General features: G+C 40.6%; 1 protein-coding gene across 7 annotated transcripts in view; it reads right to left on the bottom strand.

Annotated features, from left to right (window-relative positions):
• ip6k1 (inositol hexakisphosphate kinase 1) overlaps positions 1 to 23,555 on the bottom strand; it is a 43,373-nt gene that overhangs the window by 12,584 nt on the left and 7,234 nt on the right. For 3 of the 7 annotated variants that reach the window (XM_088636628.1, XM_088636627.1, XM_088636630.1), the window contains one exon: positions 971 to 1,370. In XM_088636628.1, coding sequence (XP_088492754.1) covers positions 971 to 1,193 — 223 coding nt within the window. In that variant the 5' untranslated portion in view covers positions 1,194 to 1,370. Of the gene's footprint in view, positions 1 to 970; positions 1,371 to 11,002; positions 11,099 to 14,346; positions 14,444 to 15,025; positions 15,045 to 17,670; positions 17,780 to 23,555 lie in introns of those variants that run through there. The other 4 variants (XM_088636626.1, XM_088636632.1, XM_088636631.1 and 1 more) reach the window with 4 other exon arrangements.

Raw genomic sequence — 23,555 nt, 5'->3', positions numbered from 1 at the left:
ATTTCATGGTTGCTATGGCCAAATAAATGTATAACTGAACTGAGTACAGGGTGAAGCCTATTTTTCCATAAGGGGAGGCAAACTAAAAGAAAACCCTTTCAAGTTACTATTCATTAAAAATACCAAGATTTTTAGCCCAAATACTATTTATTGCATCAAAATCAAAGTTTGTTTTTTCTGAGCATATTGGTTGTCTTGGATCGAGTTATGCCTTTAACCAATTATTAGCTTCTCCTTACAGGACAAGGTGTTCCATCTCGATGATTTGACGCACAAAATCGAAACCGCACATAAACCTATACTCAAAATTATTATCAGACCACAGAACCACCAAACAGCAAGACATAGTTCTCTGAGCTTTGTTTTAACTCATCTGGCAAAAAACACAGGCTCTAACAATGAGGAGGGGATCATAATTACCCTGCCATCAGTTAAGCTCTGAACATTAGAAGTAGAGCAGGAAATTAGTTAGATTTGTTAAGGCTGATCTGGTATTATGCTGCAGAATGAAGCTCGCCAGCACTATGCCAAACTACTTATGAGTATGCAAAGAAACAAGTAAAGGTTTATTCCATGCTGTAAAGAGAAGAGAAGAAACAACGTTTCAGCTGTGGAGCCTTCTTCGGTGTTTTCCAAACATTGTGTTTCTTTTCTTCTCTTTTCAGCATGGAATAAACCTTTTCTTGTTCCTTTACAGCCTACGCATGCTGACGCAGCTCCCTACTTGAGCTACTCATGAGTATTTTTTTTTAAACGGAACTAAAGATTGTGCAAGAACAAAAAGATTAATTTCCATCGTCTCTTCAAATTATTTACGTGAAAGAGTGTTACACTGGCGTATCAGATTACCGTGCGATTCAGGTACAGTTGAATCGAGTTGAGCGAGCTTAGGTACAGGCAGCCTATTGGGAAAGAGGAGTGTTGCTTTACGAAGTGACCCTGCGAGTGCAGAGCGAAGCCCAGGGCTTACCTTTATACTCAGGGGTGAATTCCTTCATCTCAGGTGGCAAAGACTCGTAGAATCTCTGCTCCCGGGCAATCAGAGGCTTGCAGACAGTGTGGTCATCGTAGCGCATCATGCTGGTGTGCCCGCCCACTTGGTGCACGAAAGGCTCCAGCAGCACTCCGCCACGCCTGCCTGGCCCCTGGCTCGCGCCGTGCTTGCCCACTTCCATGGTGTGCGAAAGGCACATGGCGTTGGCGGGCCGCGAGGCACTCTGGGCATGGGCTCGGGCGTGCAGACCGGGCGAGCGGGGGGCGCAGGGGGTCGGCGGAGATCGCACGCTGCCACCGGGCGGGGGAGGAGCCAGCCCGCCGGCCACGCCCGCCAGCCAGCCAATCCCGACTCGCGGAGCTCTGGAAGATGCCTCCTGCAAGACAGCGGACCAATAAGAGAAGAGTGGTGAGCACACTAATGGAACAAACATCACGGGGCACTGAATGTACGCAGAACGTATCGTTAATAACAAGGGGACTAATTTTTCCATCCTTAACACACTCAAGTCAGGATGTATTTTCTGATCCAGCACAATCCATTATCAATGCCTCAGGATGAAATATGCCACTTTTCATGTTTTGATACTTGGGAACTCTCAAGTAACTTAAGCACTAAAGGCCTTATGGTCCAGACATTGCTAGTAAGAAACTGGTCTTTCTTTAGCTTGCCGTGATAAACAAAGGCACACAGTTGACCTTGGCCTGTCAGGGAAAGGTGGAATGAAGCCAGCCAAATCATTCTAGTCTGGCGATGCAACAACAACCCTGTGGTTTGCCTACTGTGATCCTACAACCCTGCCTACTGTACGTACCTACAAGCTCACTGCATTACCGGTCAGAGCCGGAGCTATCCTTCATCAGATGCGTAAGACATCTCACTGGTTACTATGGGATAGCAATGTGAAGTAGCCAAGTAGATGCCCTGACAAGTGTTTTACAAGGGTATTACATAGTACACAGTGCTCTGGCAGGGAGGTTGTGGGTTCATGTGGAGACACATTGCTGTACCTTTGAGAAATGCAATTTACCTAAATCTCTTCAGCAAAGCAAGGTATATAAACTGGTATCTGTTTCTGCATATAATCAAAAGTAATTGCAAACTGTAAATGTATTAAAGTGTCAAATTAATTGTACATTACACTATACATACAGCATGTACACTGTAATATACTGTATTAATAATACCATATATTAATACTGATACTGTGTATTAATAGTGTATTATTACACAACCTCATCTTACAGAGAGAAGTGATCTAAGAAGAAAAAAGAACTGACCATTGCATTCAATTTCCAAAAGTCTGATTATCTAAGCCCTGCCCTTGCCTTGAGCAATGTCAGATCACTCTCCAAAGCCCTTCACTTCCCAGGCACATATTCTCAACCCATTTCTTCTCAAACTAGCACCAGAAAGGTAAATCTGTAATGCATGACTTTCTTCTGCTTGTCCAAACAGTCTAACTTAAGGATGCCAAATCTCCTACAGAAGCACCCAATTCCTAAACTAACATACTAAACTAATAACTAAAAATTAACATACCAAAAATATGCCAAAATGACAAAAACCTCAATGTAATTATATTGGAATACAATCCATAACATTTTATTTTACCTAATTAGGACACGTACATGATGGCGTGCAGACTCAGCACATGGCTGGAATTCATGATGACCTACAAGTCTGAAAAAAATCCCTTTCCTGTCGTGAAACATTTCCACCAGGTACTTATCTAATTGATTGGTTCACCCCTCAGGAATTGCACTCCAAGCACTTCCATGATGCTCGGTCAATTAAAACCTTTTGCACAAAATTCCTGCTGCACAAGAGGCAGTATCAAAGACTAGACAGGCGTCGCTCAGTCTCCCTCAGCAGCATATCTGAGGTAACTGCTGGACAGAGACAGCTCTCTTATGAGCTGGACTGGGTATGACTGGGCCTTTCACCCCTGACACCAAGTGTCTGCAACCACTGATCAATGTTCCTAAATATTGCAAAAGTTCGAGCACAGTTAGGAATGCGGGCAGGGCTAAAGTGACTTTGGAAGCCAAAATCTTATCTTGACAAGGCATTCGGTACTGCAGTGCATCAGGAACCTGATCACATTGGCTGCTGCAGAGAAACAATCGGGCGACAGAAATCTGACCAATTGCGCTCCTGCCTAATCTGATAATAACCGATCAGACATCTTATTAAGAGTAACCCTAATGCTTCTGAACATCACCTGAGAGCCTGTGAACCTATAACTGACCAATCGTGCTGAGGAAACGATTTTACCAATCAGGTTCAGAGGAGGGTCAGGCGGGGTCTGCATGATAATCTGGTCACCATCACCATCATTCTGGTCATGGGAGAATGATGGGGGTATCCTGTTGCAACAGGCGAACCCAGGCCACTGTCTCTGGACTAAAGCCACACAGAAGAAAAAGAGGTCCAGATTTCTCTCTGCCAGGAGTGCATAACTGGTAACTTGAGGGTTGCTGAGGCCTTTTGGCTTGTACTCCAGGTAATCTCTTAATCGCAAAATTAAACCAACTGATTTAACCTTTTCCTAGGTCTGGACTGCAAGCCCTCAAAGATCATAGTCAGCACATGTTTTAGAGCTTTAATCCAAAATCTTTGGAAGAGGAAAAACAGGCGTAGCATGCTTCAGATCTATAGCATATCTCTCATTTTTACAGTTAATAAAAAGTAGGAATAAATATTAATATAGTAACTAAAAATTTCCTGGGGAAAAACAGGTTCAGCATTCATCTAACATTCATCATGTTATTTTCTCATTGTTGCTTCCTTATGATTAAAAGAAAAAAGGGCAATTTCCTTCTCCATTAAATCCATTAGTTAAATCCCCCCTTTAAAAGGCAATGATCCAGTGTCTACGCAATACTGGGAGACCAGCCCAAGCAAAATCTCACATCACTGCACATATACAGTAATTAAATGGATTGAAATAAATGAACACAAATTAGGCCTAATTAAGAGTCATACATACTGTACATCCCACCAATATTAGTGAAGTTCTGGAGCTATTTATTTTGTTAATCTAGACTTTACTGGTTTATTTTCCTACCAGAAATAAAAGCAATAACATTTTACTTAAATATGTATAATTAAAATGTTACAGTTAAATTATTTATCAGAAAGTTTTAAAACATTTACAAAAATTAAACAGTCATGGTTAAATGCAATGTCCCAAAAAGTTATTTGCAGCATTACTTTTTCGGAGGAAGATGCAATGCAAATTAACCTCCATGGATGCATTTAACAACAGCAAAAATAAAGAAAAAACAAACGATACCCAGTCACTCCCTTCCCCCTCGCAAAGTCATTAAGATGATAAGTTCAGAACCTGGCAGCAATGAGGAATGTAACTGACATCATTCTTGTATTCTGGTAGCTTGCAAATGATTCCTTGATCAGCTCTTTTGTTTAGTTTTGGTAGGGCTCTCCAAATTCTTGAAGGCTGGAATTCAGCCACACTATAACTGAATTAAATATTTTCTTCTTTAACAAAGACAGAAGGGAATTAAATGCTGAAAAATTAACAAAACCCACAGTCTGACATATGCCCAAGACAAAAACCTGAAGAGCCAACACCACCAATAAAATGTAACTGCTCATGTTAGCCCCGATACCAGAATCTGTAAACTAGTGCATTTAATATAAAGATAAAGGCTAGATTTTTTTTAAAGTGGGCTGGAATTATCTACAATAAATCTTTAATGCGAACAGGCACCAGAAAGTATGGGAAAGAACAAAATATGGCATGACAGTCAAAAGCTAATGTTACATTTTTCAGGGCCGATACTGCACGTGACAGGTGACAATGCACCAGAGGCCACAGGTATTGTAGATAGTGTCTTCCATAACACTACAATACACATCAGCACACAACAGTCTCAACAGACGTTAAGCTGCTAGAAAAACCTTGGTTTCATTAATTCTCCTATGGTTTCTCTGCTCCAAAGAGCTTACAGAGTGTTCAAGTTTTCTTCCTCTACCTCCTCTACTGTTACAAGCCCACCAACACCTATGGGCTACAATGTGTCCACAGGAGTAGCCTTCAGTAGTAGTTAATCTCTATGAGGCCAAATCATTCATTTTCAACTCATTTCTAATTTTCAATGAACTTTTAACGATGGTTTCATTGCCTACAAATTGCAACAATATGCTGATATACACTACAAATGCAATCAAATAATTACTAACATACAGAGACAGAGTTTTATGGCAGTTTCTTTTTGTGATTATTTCTAAACTATACTCTTTGACTTCTTGTTAATGAATGCGATATGGTTTTCAATTTTTCAATGAGTTGCAATTTCATTTCCACAATGAAAGGTGTGTTACACTTAAGAGGTGGTTCTACAATATGTTACATGAACCAAATAGCACAGTCTAGTCCAAATCAATAAATGAATCGTTGTCAGTCCTGTATGACTACCTCATATTTTCTATTAATAATAGCTGGTGGATTCGGTTACATTAGGTACGGGCATCCAACAGGGGGTTAGGTTAGGTTAAACTTCTTCGAACAGGGCCAAGCTTTAAATCTTGTGATGCAAGACTGATCTTCACTTGCAGCAATATAATAATAGCTGAAAAGAATGAATCATCACTACCCCATCACAAAAGAGTTTCCAAGCAGTTTAGTGTTTGTAGGAGGTCCAACTACTGGTTTATATTGAGTTCGCATGTTTGCTATTATGACAGGATTTATATATCCTTGTAAGAGGAGATGCTATCATTTTTTTTTTTAAATCTTACTGACAGCTTTGTCAACAGCGGTGAGAATTGAGTGCAGGAATGATTCATCACAAACCACTCGTCAGAAACATGCAAACCGAACCCACACCTGTCCCGCACACCCTTCAGCATTTTATTAGGCAAACAAACATGCACTCGGGGTTACAAACACCTACCTTTCCTGGTGGAAACAATACCCTGTTCAATAACACTAGATCCACTTCATCAAAAAGGTAGGAAGAAAAAATATCTTGGCGTTCATGCTTTTTACAATCTAAATCTCGTGCACATTGAAAAGCAAAATTGTCAAATGAATCTAATTTAATATTAATCTAAAAAGTCAAAACTGATGAGCAATGCAAAATAATACACTCCGTATAATTTACATCCTAAAGAAAGAAATATGAGATTCTAGTATTTTTAAGTTAAATTAGGCTGGTTTTGGTTTGCTTTTAAACAAAACACACTGGTGCTCGCAGGAGATTAAAAATGGAAAACATCATGGGAATTAAATAGGCGTTAACACACCAAAGAATGAGCGTCATGCACACACCTCTGTTCGGAACACTATGTTTCGTTGCTCTTGGCAGAAAATGGCAAGAGTGGACCAGGTCTGGGAGAAGACACACCAGCAGGGAGAAACGCTCGTGTAATGATAGGACGTCATATAGTCAGCTCTATTCCCACCTGCTTGCATTTCTTTCAGAAACTGTGTAGCCACGGGGAATTGGAAAGTCACAAATGTAGACAAAACCCCAGCAGCTGGTTAAAGATTAATTCAGTAGAGGTAAAGCATTTTTTTCATTTCTTTAAATCCCTGATGATGGCACAGTGAACATTTTCACATTCACCTTGATGCTGAAATCCACGAATGACAGAAGAAATCTGAGATGGAAGGCATGCGAGTGTCCGGTGATCTCCTTGCCAAGCTATATTCCCTTTACACCTGACAAACTGCATCAGCAGATGTTGCCACGTTACTGCATATTTAAGGAGTGAGTTCAACCTGTGCAGCTCGAAAGCAAGACGACCCCAACTGGAAGCCTCCTTGGACAAGATCTTGCCATGTTCACTAAAATCCCAGTTTTTATTTTTCCAGAATGTAGCTGTTGATACCTTGTACAACATTGTGGCATTCCGATTTGGGGGGGAGGTTACCATTTTGAGCTCAGTCGCTAGGGGACAGTGCCATGAGTTATAATCCCTGTACGGGGGCAGTCAAATTCATTTCAGACTTACAATTTACCACAACGCCAGTGGACTTTTCTCAAGTCATGCGATGGAGTGTTAGAAGCTATGGCTGAATTCTGTGAATTGAACCACAAGTGTCCCATAGTCCTTCAAGGATCACTTTCTCTGCTTTTTCTACACAATTTCCTATGGTATCATTACAGCCTCATCAACACCCCTCACAACCAACTAATCATCACGCCCACATCTTCCTTTAATTCACTACAAGCTTTAAAAAGGTTTGCTCCACACTACTCAGCTCTTTTAGTAGTAGTAGTTTTTACCCATCAATACTTTCAATACTCTATATATTTACGTTTTCTGAACACTCAATAGTTTTTTATATTTTTCCATGACATTTTGTTCCCAGGCTTAGAAATTATGTTTACAGTTTTCTGGTACTGGATCCCTGCTTTTTATAGAAATGAGCAGGCTTTAAGGGTATCCAGAGAATGTAGTCAGGAGCTCCAATGACAAATTGAGCCAGAATTCAGTAGCCCAAGCCATCTCTCAAAGGAAGAAAAAAAAAACACTCTTGGACATGCATTATGCCCAGTGCGTAACTAGAGATGCTGGTGATGTCTTCTGCGTGCCTTCAAAGCCCTGGCTCTGGTCCACCAAGACCTGCATATTGATTTCAGTTTCTAGAAAGAGAAACGGGGTAAAGTCTGTGACGTAGACGTGAAAGGAAAAAACCCAGCCTTGTGCCACAGTTCACACAGAGGAATCAGCAGTTTCTGTCCTTCAATGACACCGGCTACTCAGTCAGAAAATCTGCAGGGCAGCCTGGTCACTCAGGAGGAAACTGGAAAAAAAACATTGAGTCTCCGTCGTCTAAGTGAGGTCCAGTGAAAACTGAAAAACCTCCCCGAAGGTGTACATGGCACAGCTAAAGCTGAATATTGTATGGAAATGAAGATAGCATTTCCCTCAACAAGTCAAGGCTTTGCTTTCCGGTCTTTGAATAAAATGTTGTATAGTACACTGCTTGAATGACTGAACTAGTCTGAACAAGACAAAGAAAGTCTTACAAAATTGTAAAAAAATCCATTGGGACTGGCCAAATTCCACTGTGCAGTTTATTGCTTGCACATAATCCATTGCAGTCTATTCAATCTAACGGATAACAAAAGATTTAACTACTCATACAGTGGCTGTACAATTCTGATAATGTATAAGTCATTAGCTTTCCTTAGTGAGTAAATGACCGAAAAAAACAGTAGTAGTTGTCTATAAACCTTTACCACCTAAGACCATAAACCTCATCATAGACGCGTGGAAGTCATGTGCTTGCACATACATGGTGCCAGTTCCTAAGCCCCACCCCCCATGAACTTTCAGACCTTCAGACAGGTAGATAAGTGCATTACACTGTCAAGGAGACCAGACAGGTAAGAGCTGTTGAGTTTTAATAATAATAATAATAATAATAATAACAATAATAATAATAATAATAATAATAATAATTCCTTATACTTATATAGAGCATTTCTGGACACTCCACTCAAAGCGCTTTACAGGTATTGGGTACTCCCCTCCAAAATGTGTAGTCCCCCACCTGGATGATGCCATAGTGCATCAGTACGCTCACCACACATCAGCTCTCAGTGGGGAGGAGAACAGAGTAATGAAGCCAATTCAGAGATGGGAATTATTAGGAGGCCGTGATTGGTAAAGGCCAATGGGAAATTTGGCCAGGATGCCGGGGTAATTGCCTTAGAGCTGTAAAGGAGTCCTGTGTTCTCCAATAAGAGATACGGATTCAATCGCTCACAGTAAGAAGAGGGATTGGTCAGATGTGGCCAGGAGCTTTGTTTTGCAAAACCCTTTGCATTTGACTAAAATGGCCTTGCAGATTTGGTTAACAGATTACCTAAAGCCTTGCAGTAGGAAAAGTTTAAATTACTTCCTGATCACTCTGATCTTTCAGTCCTAGAGAGGTGGGCAAACGCAACTAGACTCCAAATCTGCTGAGCTCAGAGTCCACCTCTCTCCCATTGCCCTTTCCTACAGCAAATTAAAAGACTTTTAAAGGACCTGTTGCTCTTCCACTATTCAAACAAACACAAAATTACTAAATATCTGAAAAAACAATTGCCTGTTGCCCCACTAACTTCATGCTATTTGTCAAAGCAGTGTCACCCAATCTCAGCAACCACTGCTGACAACACACAAACGACTCAAAGTGTTCATTGAAGACACACTCGTGCATCCTAGAGTTTAAAAGCAAAATAACAAACAGGACATAAACATGATCAAAAATGCTGCATTGTTTCCTGTTTATTGAAAGTGACCAGTTTAACCACCTTATTTGGACAGCACGTGTGTGCCCTTCTGAGACTACGTGCAGGGTTATGCTTTACAACTGGACCGGGGATGAAAAATCCTGTCATATCAATGGACACCCATATTCCTGACGAATGTCCCAGGGCCCAGAGCCAGAGCTAATAAAGCAAAATTGGCTGCTCGCCATTCTCCATAGATTGCCACAGCTCACAGGCCTGATCCATCAGTGCACAGTTACTGGAATTCACTTTGTCCTTCTCGGTGCATTTTAACATAATTACACAGCAATCTGTTCAGCTTTTCTCTTTGATGCCTTTAAACTTACAAAAGCACTACTAATGGTATCAGTCTATCCTTTTGAAACATGCACAAGGGAAGATCTGGCAAATCAACAGTCCACACTTACAAATGTCATTTCTGCAAGTTTTTTATTTTTAAATCCTGCCCTACAATTTCAGACAGACGTTCAGATTTCCTCTTTCTCCGATTAATACTTGGTTAAAAGTATGATCTCTATAAAAAAAACCAACACTTTTTCTTTTTAGCGTCTTAGTTGACAATGAACAACGGAAAAGAATTGTCAGCTCTTTTTGTCCTTTTCCACTTTGCAAATCTAGGGTACAGTAATACAGTTCTCCAGGCTGCTGTGCAATCAGGTGGCAGACATCAGAGTACAAGGTGTGCTGTTCTGGAGTTATCTGATAAGTGCTGCAGACCTGCAGAGACTTTCTAGTCAAGTACGAACATCATTTTAAAAAATTAAGACATCCTGGTCAACACACTTTTTTTCTAGATTATGAATGTTATGTTTGATCTGCTGAGACTTCAATGCAGTCCGACACATGAGTGATTAGCACTATAGAAAAGAAAGGGATTGTTTTCAATTTACTCTAGAAGCCATCGGATAACCGCACGTCTGCAGTGTCAAAAATGGTGGGTCTGAGGCTTCTGAAGTGATATAAAGCAAAGTTTTCCTTTCTCTTCTTTTCCAGTGATTCCACTCTACATGGACCGGACACTTTCCCTTACAAGCTCGTCAGAGGCAGGGGTACTGGTGTCCATACTAGAAGACGTACAATTGCCAGCTTTTTTTGTCAGCCATTTTTTTTGTGCAATTGCCAGCTATCAGCAGAAAAAAAAAACCCTGCTGAAAGATGATTTTCCTTCATGTGCTGTGTTTATCACTTGAAAGAAGGCAAAAATGCATGAAGTTCCCTAACCCTTCCCAGAAACTGAATACGTTACGGATGTGTGGTTTTAATTTGAATCAAAACTTGCAGAATTATTAGGCTAGCACAGTGTATTTCTCTGAAATGGATGAGAAGGGCCATAACTAAATTTGAACACTGCAAGGGTCTGACTCAGTTTGCTTTGACAAAAGCATTGCTGGTCAACAGTCCTGTACATATGAATACTCCATTTGCAACTTGAGCATACTAAAGTCCCCTGCTGATTTTGCACAAAAAAAGCAAGCTATTGCTTTGAAAGCAACAGGGTATTTATATTGCAGGGGATTGTGATTGGTTATCAGGTCCTGCTGACATGATAACCTATTAAAAAAAGAGATGGGGGGGGTCTGGTCTGTCAGAACATGTTCTGTTTCAATCTATGGAGCACAATTCAATCTGAACTACCAAAGCACAGCCAAAGTTAGCTTTGAAAAAATAGTGTATAATCAATGGCTGAGAACGATTAACCAGCTTTGTCCTGGGAGAGATTTTGAGCGTCACATTCTACGGAGCTGACCTTCTGGGATGGTGATCCTGATGGATTAGTGCAGGGTTTCCCCCTCTCATTTCCAGAGCTGCATAACCTCATTCCTGGCATCTGTTAACACATTGGGGATGTCTTCATTACAGTGTACAGGGCACGCATGTCACAGCCTCTTGGCTGCTCTGTGCATGGCATATGGATGGAGACTCCACAACCACAGCGTGTTCATTATGAGACTCAAGGGGAACGGAGGGCTGGTTAAGCTTACATCTCCAAAAACAAAATCCTTCCTCCTGCTATTCATCCACACACTCTCCAAGCTGACAGTGAGTCATTAGATCTGTATCTATGTATAACTAGCTAAATTAGTAGGAGAGCAATGGGTGGGAAAAAGAGAGTTAACTAGAGGTAATCACAGCAATCGGATTCTAAAATTGACTTCAGTTATCACTGCAAACTGCTACACAAACATTTCCAATATCCATTAACTGCACCGCATCTCAAGCAGCAGTAGTGGTACAATGGCTTTGTCTGGATTGCTACTGAAGTCATGCATGGCTGCTTTAGTGAGTGAAAACCCCAAGCACATACACAATTACAGAGATTGCAGATAAACTACCACACTAATTGTGTTTGTGGTGCACTGATTAGCATACATTTGTTCACTTACAAAAAAAAGTCATATGTTTAAGGCCACATACCCATATGCATGCAATGCAATACCTTACTGGGAGAGCTAGATCGACTTCTCCATTACACCGTGCCTATTCCAGCCCATTACCGTAGAGTATAAAATGGACGCATCAGACATTCATTTGATATCTCTAAGTCTGCAGCCTGCGATTATTAAATGACAAGTCAGGAAAGATTTCATTGGATTTTTCTGTAGTCACTGAAAGTACTAAAACAATCACCATGCCCAAGGGCTCTCCATGCAGCAACCACCACATTGATCTCACACACACCATAACAATCTAGCATGACCACATATCTATACTTACAGGACTCTGTGCTTATGCAACAGATGTCTGGCAAAGATGCTGCATCTCATTCAAAAAATGTATGCATCTGGATTGAAGCAAGCACCCTTCCTCCACCTCGATACTGTATCCAATATTCAAACAGGCACAGTGACAATTTGACCATATGTTTTTTCAAATGCGGGTAAAATGTAAGCAAAGGAGCATGTTAATCGAAAGTGCTTTCCAATAAAAAAACATTTACATTAATGGAAAAGACTTCAGAAATACACAATTGAGATATTTCTGATATAAGACGTGGGTTTAAAAGGGTGATCAGTCCCCGCAATTGGTGGTTCTTACTATTCAGTGTTTCCATGCACACAGACATCCTGAATAACACACTATTTGAACACATGCATTTGCACAGCTGACAACTCAGGAATTTTAACAAGGTGAGGCTTTATTAACGGGAGCAGTTGGAACTCAATCAGTGTAAAATGTACTGTACTCTTCAAGGGTACACAGCGCCTCGCTGATTGCAAAGCACACGGAATTCATCAAAAGGCCACAGATGTATTCACACCGTGAGTAAACAGGGGTGTCTAGCTGTGAAAGGAAAAATTAGGAGGTCTGAGAGGGTTTGCAACCGCAGACCTCAAGATCTTTCCAGCCAGCTTTGAAAATATGACATTTAACAAAAGGCACAGCACAACCTGAACTAACTGTAAGTGTAGAAATCTTTTTAACAAACACCAAAATAGCAAGAAAACTACCAGGTTTAATTTTTGGTCATGGAAATGCCCATACCAATCACCTGTCTGGCAGCCAGTTAGCAGCTAGCTAATCTTTTTCAATTTTAGTTATAAGAATTTTGTTCACTGTTACAGCTAATACATGTGTACAACACCAACAGCTTCTTATCCTAGGGGTTTTTTTTGCATGTTTTTGTACTGTTTTTGGATTTAAAACTGTGCGGCAGAAAAGTATATCAAATAGGTGGGCTGCTTTCGTTTCTTCATTTACTGCTTTACAGGAGAGCCAGGATCTATTACTCTGTTGCTTTAAAAAAAACACAAAGATGAGGGGGCGGTGTTTTCAGCAGAGTACACATCCCACAGTTTCGCACAGGCGAATAGATTTGAAGTCACTAAGAGTTTGGGTAGCTGCAGTGCAAAGAAAGCCCTTATTATAAATCTTAAAGCAATATTCCCAAAGTTTCCTGGAAGGACTCATTTGAACTCAAGACCATCTCCTCTTTCTCTGTCAGGTGAAACCGAGACCTCTTCTTAAGGATTTGAGCAGAAAATGATATCCAGGAACAGCAAAAACCACAGCAATGTCACACAGTATTGTGCTCTGCTCGACACACCAATTGTAACATTCAACTCATATTACATTAGTGTATAGGGACCTTCATTTTAAAGGGAGTAGTATGCAAACATAAAGCATAAAGAGGCAGCCATCTTCCTAATGGTGAAAGAGATTAAAGAGCAGATCATTCCACATTACAGTACATTAAAAATGGAAAAGGTCCTACTGTTGTATCTCATCGGATGCTCTGAAATGTATCAATTGTCTTCGTAATCATGGTCTTTTAAACCACCAAGGACATACCTTCAGTCCTGAAACACAAAGAATCTTTCAGAAGGTGAGCTCTACGCTCTGAAAACTAGGCAATAAAACAAGCTCAAGATCACCACACCGTTCTGTATTTGCAAGATATGATTTATCACATGAAACAAAGGGTTTCATAACAATGGGGTACAATATGATAAGGAATAATGGCACAGTTATCTTACATTATTCATCTTTAAGCGACTAAGGAGATCTACCTAGGAACATATTAAGACACGCAAGACCCAGATTTAGTGCAGGTGTGACAGGAAGCTCACTGTTAAGTTTCGGTGTGTCCAGGTTTTGTTTTCAAGGCAGACTGGTACTGTACATTGTGACTTTTTAATGAAAACACCAGGGGCTGAGGCTCCTCTGCAACATCTGGTGCACAGAATACAGATTTAAGTCCAAACCTAGACCTTTCGCTTATCACCAAAGTACTCTCCACAGAGGCAAGAGCTCTTACTGCTCTAGCAAGGACTAGTTTCGGAGGGAGCCAAAGACACTGTACTAACCTTATTTTATTATGGAAGAAGGTGGAAGCATGATCAAAGCACAAAACATGACAGAGATGCATTAGAAGACAATAAAAGATTAAGGGATTCCATGCGCTTAACTGACGAGGTTTCTCTTTAGAGAAAGACAAATGGCACTACTAGTCTCTGGTCTTTGTTACAATGACAACATCTGCCTCATACTCACAGCAAGCACTGTGGTTGCCTGCTGCCTAATGATAAACACAGACAGTAAGCGTAAGCAATGTTACACATACCGGACGAAAATGACAAATGGCAAACTCACCAAGCCGTCTTACAGAAATCTAAAACCGATCTGCAATCTTCAGGTGCATCCAGAGTATTGAGCAATTCATTTAAAGTACTGCAAGTTTCACTTAAATGTAATCTCCTATCAAGACACCAGGATAGCACAAAATGTCTCTCATTAGCTCATAACAGTGGAGTTATACGCAAACATTACAAAATGTTCTTATCGTCATCAATAAACCATGAACAGCACCACAACCAGAGAAGATCAGAAGGGAAAAAACCAGAGGCACTTTATTCGCAGACAGAGAAGGGAGACACTGTTAAAAGATGAATAAGGAATACTCCTTCACACGTAGGATTTTATGGAATTACAATCATACCAGTTCTAATTTTATCTACAATGTCTGTATAGCTTTTCCAGAAACCCTTTCCAATGGGTATCAAGAATTTTGGAATCCTCAGCTCCACATCTCAAACACAGTCTTTATCACACCTGGAAGCATAGGTTTCCCCAAAAAAATGCAAAAATGCAAAGTCAGAGACTGAACTCAGAGAAACTTATCCTATGGCCTAATGAGTAAACTAGTTTTAAAAGCCTTTGTATTCTGGAGAATAGTAAAAATAAAATGAGTGCGGCAAATGTTGCAATCCCTTACAGGATCTTCTCAGCCAGCAGGGTACATTTCACTTAACCAGTCTTTTCAAACTCTCACCTTTTAATAAACTTCTATGCCTTTTTGTTCATCAGAAATAAGCACATCTGTATTTTCTGCTTCAGAAGCTGGTGCTTGAAGCTATATAAAAGCTCTCCTCTCTCTGCAGGTCTGCAGACTGTAACGCACAGCACTGAATTGGGTTTATTTTTAAATCAAGTGGTTGAGAGCACAGGAAGCGAGGTTCCTGTCAGGTAAGATTAAGCCTAAAAAACAAAGCAAAACAATCAACAGACAGCCCCTGGAAGCAACACCTACTCTATCATACCTTCTTAATCATACAATAAGCACACATCTTCTTTCCTAAACTACAGGAATTGACATACTATGCATACTATGCATATCATCACAAACCAACACCTGTACAAAACTTTTAAAAACCACAAATCAGACCCAGTAGTCTGTGCCTTTATCTCTCCGTGCATACTACTACTCGGTGCCTGAAATGACAACAAATGTTCAGATTTGCTAAATCAAATATATTTGTGCCTTGCTATCCTTTCCAAACCATTTGTCAGTGCCTTTAGAGTTTAAGGGTGAACCCTAATGAGAACCACTGAAGTTCACATTAATGTGTAGTGCACAGTAATCCATTAGCATGCATACCTAAAGAGCAGCTGCTACTGGTTATTATGGCACTGAAGAAAACCTAAATTGCTTGCATATTTTCTCATGTTATTTTATTGTAATCTGCTCTACCTGAAGAGACTGAAAGGTTCTCTGCTGGAAAATCATTTATGAGGAGCGGTAGCAATTACATCATTGCACTTCACACAATTAGTAGTCCTGTCTAGATGAGGTCAAGTTTTTATCAGACAAGGTAACGGCTTGGATTCTTTCCACAGGTTGCCAGTGCAGAGTTCAGAGGGCTGGACAGAAATAGAGCACCAGTGGACTTCTTTAACCAGCACTCGCTGCTGACTCAGAAAAAAACTATCACAAAACAAAAAATTGATCTTTCTTTTTAAACTTTCAGCCTCCTGACAATACCACATTCTCCTAATGAACATTTGTGGGGAAAAATATTTTTCATCACTAAAAAATTTATCCAAAAAATATTCGCTCCCAACTAAAATATTTGTTCAGTTTCTGTAGAACTGAACAGTGAGAGAATTGTATATTACTTTATCACAGGATGTTTTTTGCCAACGATCAGGCGAAAAAGCAGCCTACAACCATACATTGTAATTGTTCTTCCAGGGTTCTATTACAAATAAGATTAATAAAGCTAATAATTAAAATGGAACCCCCGGTCTCTGTAAATGAACTTCTGGAATAACACCGGTAAATGCTAATTCAACGCAGAGGTACTGAGAGCAAAATTCAGTGGTTTGAAGTGAAACGCGTTTAGAATGAACAACCAGTGCCATCTCGTATAGCTGTGCGTCAGTAAGCAGAAAGCCGTGCTTGAGTTTTGACCAATTGGCCTATGTAGAAGGTCAAAGAAAGCCATTCAAATTCCAAAAAAAAGTTTTTTATTTAAAAATGCTAGGCTTGTTGAAAATACAATGAATCAATCCAACTAAAATTGGCTTAATTATAATGTGGAAGATTGTCACATTATCGTGAAAATATCATTAGACATTAGAATTTCTCCCCCCGCCTAGCATCTACAACGTAAAAGAAATAAGCAAACTGTTAGGGTATTTGCTGAAATGAAGACATAAGCCTATTTTTCTGCAACTCTGCCAGTGTAAAACAAAAGCTGTAGCCTTAAAAACACGCCGTAACACTAAAGACCTTATTTTGAAAATAAGAAATTAAACCTGATGTCGCAAAAATGTTTAACCATCTCTTCTAAAATGAACATTGTGAAACATTACACCACAACATTTCTGATTGTGTTGTTCTTTCATTAGTTAAGTAGCAGGTGTAACCTCGGTGTGTGGAATAAAAGTTTTATGAATACGGCTCCCAGCTGCTCCTTGAGATAACCATCCTCACTCGGCAGCTTACTGTGTAATAGCCTCTCCTGGATCGCACCGCACAAAGGAGCCACAACAACCAAGCCGATCAACCAGAAAACATGCCCAAAAAACTTGAGACCAATGCAACTATGCAGGGGGTTTTCATAAAATGAAAAAAAAAAAATTACGGGTCTAAAACTGCCCTTACCATTACAGCATGGACAGGTCTGTGTTGTGAGGACCTGCAGAGTAAAGGTGATTTAAATCTTCGAGTAATTGTGTATTTAGTCATTTAGGATTTCCGCACAATAGCAACAAAAAGAAAATCAGCATTTACAATGAGTGAAAACAGTCAATTTAATGAGCAAGCCTCCACTCACAAAGAATTACAAGAAAATCCATTATTTCTCATAAGCCTGCATTTAACAATGATGACAGCTTGAACTAAAGACACATGAATCATCACATACAATAAAATAAACCTGGAGTGATCATCACCCGGTGGCAAGAAGATTCAGAACACAATTTACAATGGGAAGAAGTCGCGCTTAAAGGATGCAGAATATATTTCATTCCAGCACTTTTAAAAGCAATGTGAGGGAAATGTCTGCATGACAGGGGGCAGTTACTAAACCCTTGCAAACACATAAGGTTGTACAAACATCATCACCACCTGCCCTGTGCATTATCTATACTAAAAGCCTCTACTCAGCAGACACAGACAGCAGGAGATAGTACCTTATTGCGCTGTTCAAAAATGCACTGTAGGTCCATCAGGACCCAGAGAGAGAGAAGAAAAGTAAGGGTGAAGGTGGCTGTCCACTCTCAAAGAGATCACTGGTGTACCCCTCGAAGGTCAAGTCACTTACTGAAAAGACACACACGGGGTCCTGATCGCCGTCGTTTTTTGCTGGAAAAATATGAACTCCCCAGATGTTATCTATACCTTGACTCCTCCCACCCCCGCCTCACATAGAAAACAGGATTCCCAGAAGTGTTGAGGTGGGGTACTGGGGGATTATTCCAGTCTAATCACCCAAGGCCAAAAAGCCTCCCCTGTGTCAGCTGCCAAACAGATCCGCACAGACCCCCGAGTGTGGCCAAACCGCAAGAGACATAGAGACAACTGAGATAGGGAAAACTGGCCTGCTGGCATGGGAGGCTTAGTTTTGACACAACATTTAAGAGGCAGTGGAAAGAGTGAGAGGGAGACAGGGAGAGAGAGAGGTGACCCCTTTAAGCTGCTTTTCTATGATGACAGTCCATCTTACAAGTAAGCATTGCAGGGAGGGGGGAGATTAGGCTGCGCATCTATTCCAGATCCGTTCTCTGATTGCTGGCCTCCAAGCATTATCAAGCTAATTTTAGCTGATGGCTGTCAAGGATTTAGGGGATGGTGGGTGAATCAAGGGTGGTGTCAAAGTGAGCAAGGATGAACAGGCCCTATCACCGCTTGTGGACAACTTAAAAGAAGCTTAATGACCAGGACTTCTGTTGTCATTCACCAAAAAACCTGTTTATAGGCCAATGTCCCTCACAGCAGTCCCCAAGAATCCACCTTAAGCAAAGTTGATTTTTTTAAATCATTTGTTGCCAGTATTTACATACACCACTCTTCGTGATTAAGGAATGCAACCATCACTGTCCTCCGTTTGTATAAACAAGAAAGATTGTTAAGAGTAATGAGAGATGTATGAACTGGTAGGAATCCTGCTGCTGATTCATATGCGTCTGTGTAATAAGAGAAAATAGTGGTCTTAATTCGTTGGGGGGTATTTCTGTATTCCCAACTCATGGCCCAGAGCTCCTGCAGTGGTAAATACCACGTGCACTGAACATGCATGGACAGAGCTGAGACCAGGTCACAGTGCACAGCCAAGTCTGTCACATAAACCAGGGCTGGTCGGAAAGCACATCATATTCACTACCACTATATTCCACCCATTATGCAATTCACTTTCCAGATATTGTTGCAACTAAGTATTTTAATCTTGTGTTGTTTATTCTTCAAATGCAGAAGGGAGAGTGCAGTTATCAATGCCATAAATGGCTGTCACCACCGTCTCTTGATTTGTACAGTAAGCACTCTGCAAAGGGACATGAGATAACGAGAGCCTGTGACTAAAAAGGATAAATATACTACCTGGGTCTGACCACATTTTTTGCAAGAAAACCCATGAGAAGAGATAGCACATCCAGCACTGATGAGACAGGTGGCGATGGTCTCTGGATGAAGATAAAAGATACAATTCAAAAACATGGACAAGAGATGATCCGATAAGACTGTGGATGCAAACGTGCACTCTTAATTCAGCTGAATTACAGCTTCACTATAAAAGATTAATATTAAAGAGCACGTCAAGCAGATGATCGGAGGACTCCTACTATTCACACAGCATCTTGAACCTTTCTCTACCCACAGCCCTCATAGGAGAGTCAGTGTCAGCATTGCCAGGGAGACTCCACTCAAACCCACAGATAAGTGCAGCCTGGCAAGCAGCAAAGCCAGAGACACTGAGGGGAAAGGAGCTCATTGTCAGACAAGCACAGCAATGTGAAAAATGAAAATTGAGATGAATGTAAGAAACAGGCGTGAAAGAATTCCTAGCAAAGCAAAAACAAGATCAGCATAATATATGGCGTGTTCTTCTTGTGTGTACACCATAAACAGAGATGAAACATGTACATCCAAAACTTTAACGTGCAAACATATCCGGCGAAAAAGGGTTCCAACAGACCTCACTGCTGAAACTTTTAGGCTTATTTTAAAATAAAGTATAATCTGGGTTTCCTGTGACAAAACACACATGTGCCAATGCTATAAAATACAGTACACTGTTTTAACTTCACCTGCACAGATATATATGTACACAACACAATAAATACACACTGAGTCTAGGGGCATATCCAGAGGGGATGGTACAGGGTGCTACCACCCCTAAATATGGCTTTTCCGCCCCAGCTGTCACCCCATTTTAGGTGCTACCTAAATCCCACATCGTCTTAAATTTACCAAAAAAGAAAATGTAAATGTAGGAAACATTTGCAGCGCATCTTAATTGGTTTTTAAGAGTGTAAAAGTAGCCTTAACAGTCAATGGTCGGTGTCGGCAAAGATGCATGAGATTATTGTAGATCACTCCAATGCGACTAACAAAGTCGCATGAGATCTGGGTTTTGTTGGAGCACAGTTCCGCCTTGCTGACAGGGTATAAGAAGGGTTACCAGAGTAACTGGGAATAGTGCTTCGCCTATAGTACATCTTATTTTAGAATGCAAATAATATCATTTAAAAATGCCACCCCTCTTCCACCTCAAATATAAAATATAAAATCTTACACCACTGACCAAGATCTGCCTGAAAGTCAAAATGGCAACAACAGCTTCTGAAAGACATTTATGTCTAGTTGTTGTTTATAGTTATTAGTGGCACCACATTTACTCGCCTCTTTTAATTTTTTTTTCAATTTACATGCAGGAATATATATTTTTTTTAAGTGGTGCATACGCCTCTTTACCGTTTTCAACCATTTACTGATTTTCTCGTTAGTACTGAATTGCTTCTGCTCTTAATTTCGTTTTTCATTGAGACACATCTTTATGAGGTGGTGATGAAGTACAATAAACGCTTGCCAATTTCTGTATCCAAAGCCCTTATTTCGCATTTTGGAGCTCTGCTCCTGACACACAACACAATGCAATTCTGAGTCTTACAGGAATGGCAGTCACTGTGTCTCACATTGAGCTATGCTCACTTTGTCAGTATTAACTGTGTTTCCTACATCGTTAGTAAATTTCTGCTACACATCCACAATGAGGGAAGAATTTCCAATATTTCTGTCTGGGTGCCTTTGAAATTATTACAGACTATGAAATACGACTCACTCTGAAACACTAATTCTAACACTTCCATGTGATGGCAGATATTGAGACAGGAACTGCAGGACATGCAGGTAAACAGACATTCTTCATGTCTCCCCTCTTCTGCCACCTCCCTCAGAAAGCAGCCTCACACTGTATGCTACAGTATTGTGTCAGAATGAGTCTTCTGAAAAAACAACATGTTTTGGTAAAGAAAAAAGGAAAGAGGAAAAGCTTTAAAAAGGCCTGTGCGCCTGAACTGGCAAAGTATTCCTGCATCTCCTTGAGAATGCCTGTCAATGAGAGAAAGCACAGCCCCGGAAATCTGGCGAGTAACTCATGCTAAAAATCACACTGGGCTCAGACAAGAAGAGAAGAAACTTCTAGTACATCTCCTCTGGCTGGTTTCCAATACAGGAAGGCCACAACAGGCATTTAAAGATTTAGGTTTAAAACGCAAATAATAAGCCTTGTTATTGATTTAAGACACCACCCATTACGAACTAATGTTTTTAGCACAGTGAAGTTTACCTGTGATGACAGACAAAATTAAATGATTTATTTTTGGACTTTTAACAAAAGACGTCATTGTGCAACCGCCTACAACTAAACCAGAGTAAGCAAATATCATGCTTGACAAAATCCCACGCATATAATATACGTAGTGATGTAAATAAGCATTAAGAGGAACCTTCTGTTATCTCCATTCCATTCAAGGAGTGCAGCTGTTTCACAACGCTAGCTATCCTGCACCGAACATCATCATTTCAAGTCCTAGCAATGACAGGTTTGCAGTTTTGGCAATATAACTGTGAGAAATGTAAAACTGGGGAAACAGTTTTCATACAGCTCCTCCCACTGCAGTATTCCAGTGAGGCCTGGAGATCATTCAGGAGATCAGCTTGGGATTGGTTAAGGGAATACTGTAAAACTGTATATAATCCTCACTCAGCAAAGCCAGGATAAACTTAAGGACCACCCTAAAAATTATACTGGAAGCTAAATGAATATAGTGCAACAGCAAAAAAAAAAATCTCTTTATCCATATATCAATTCTTGCTTTTCTTGATGCATTTTATTTTAGTAGAAAAAAACCTGTTAAGCAAAGAATCAACCACAAATCACAGGTGGCAGGTCCAGATAGATAGTTTAGTACCAAGTTAAACATATCCAAAACACTGCCAACAAACCACTTTATAAAGATGTACCACTTTAATGTGGTACTTGAGTTCATCCACTCTTTTCTCACTTACTGGTTTGTTCCAAATCTTTTGTACAGTACATTCTGTTAATTCTCCAGCATTGTTTCGGTTCAGAGCCTCACTTGTCAAGAAATACAATTGGTCAAACAAACATTACTTCTGTTAATGTGCCTTTAAGGCAGAAATAAAGGAAATTAGAAAAAGAACCTGTTAAACTTCTTGCACTGTTTCTTGCCTATTTTGGCACATAAAAATGCGATCTACCAAAAACAGAGAAAAAGAAAGACCCGCCTGACAAAAGAGCAACTTGTCCACAAAGAAGGAAGAAATCGTTACAAACAAAGGCACAAAATAACAGCGAAGAAGACAACCTGCACAGATAAGGTAGTGTCTGTAGCACGGCTCAATAACTTCTTGTATTTCAGTGCCCCTGTACCTGCAATGTCCAGTATCAAGTTTGCACCCAAGGTGATTAAGTACTGATGTTAGCTTGCCATTTTTGGTCTTCCTACTGCAAGCAATAAAAAACCCAAAATATTTTTTCAAAGTGACAGTATAACAAAGCAATGTGCAAGTCCACTGTGCGTGCAATAGCAGAACAACACAGCAAAATGAGCTTTCAGGGCTAAATTTAAAACACTTTGGTGGGTGGTTGTCAAGCCAGTGTTGAATCCTGTCAGAGGAATGAGAGCACCACCTCTTGTGGCACGCTCCTACAAAACACTGAGGTCTCATACCGTGTGCCTGGCTGCATTCTGACTCTGGATACCAGAGCCCAAAGGCGCTGGCACACATCGGGTGGAGCCGGAGGCAGAGAGAGAGCTGCTCTTGGGAAAGAGCCATGCTCAACAGGTGACAGGTGATAACTGATGAACAGAGGGGCCGAGCCAATCTGCGGGGACAAGAGGGCGAGGCGCCGACACGAGCAAAGGAGAGACATGAATTCTTTGGAAATTAGTCAGGTCGGCAGGGAGACATGACCTCACAGCACAGGCAGGCAGCTAATAGGCTGGCCTCTCTAGCATACACTACTGCCCTTCCTTATATTTATATATGCCCTGTCTGTGTCTATACCATATGTGGGGTCCTAGCACACCTGGGCAACTGAAAGGAAGGCAATACTCATATGCACCTCAATTGTGCCCCATAATGGTCTATTAAAGCACTTCATCGCCAAACCAAATCTATCAGTGTGTCACCTCAGTGGTGCAAAACTGAAACAGGAGTGTGGAACCTATGCAATTTTATTTTTAAAGAAAGTCACATTCCAGCTCAACAACAAATTTGTTATGTATAGAAGCTGACCATTTCAGCTGAAAAATGGCTTGGTAAAACTTTAAAGTGAGAGGGTGGAGGTTAAGAAAAGAACAGGGGTCAGTGCTACTACCTCTGTGATCCACACCCTGAGGGGCGATTCTGGACTGAGGCACATGTCCATCTGGAGTGTGCACATTCCCGCAAACCCAACTAGAACCCTACACTCCCAGGATGAATCCCAGCTGTCCAGGAAAGGCATCTTTGGCTTTTTTTTTGTCATTTTTTAAAATAAAAATTCCCTTGA

The sequence above is a fragment of the Lepisosteus platostomus genome, chromosome 6 (assembly GCF_059453375.1).
Source record: "Lepisosteus platostomus isolate fLepPlt1 chromosome 6, fLepPlt1.hap1, whole genome shotgun sequence".
Classification (NCBI taxonomy): Eukaryota; Metazoa; Chordata; class Actinopteri; order Semionotiformes; family Lepisosteidae; genus Lepisosteus; species Lepisosteus platostomus.
The sequence above is the reverse complement of the archived record's forward strand: the minus strand, read 5'-3'. Positions and strand labels throughout refer to the sequence as shown.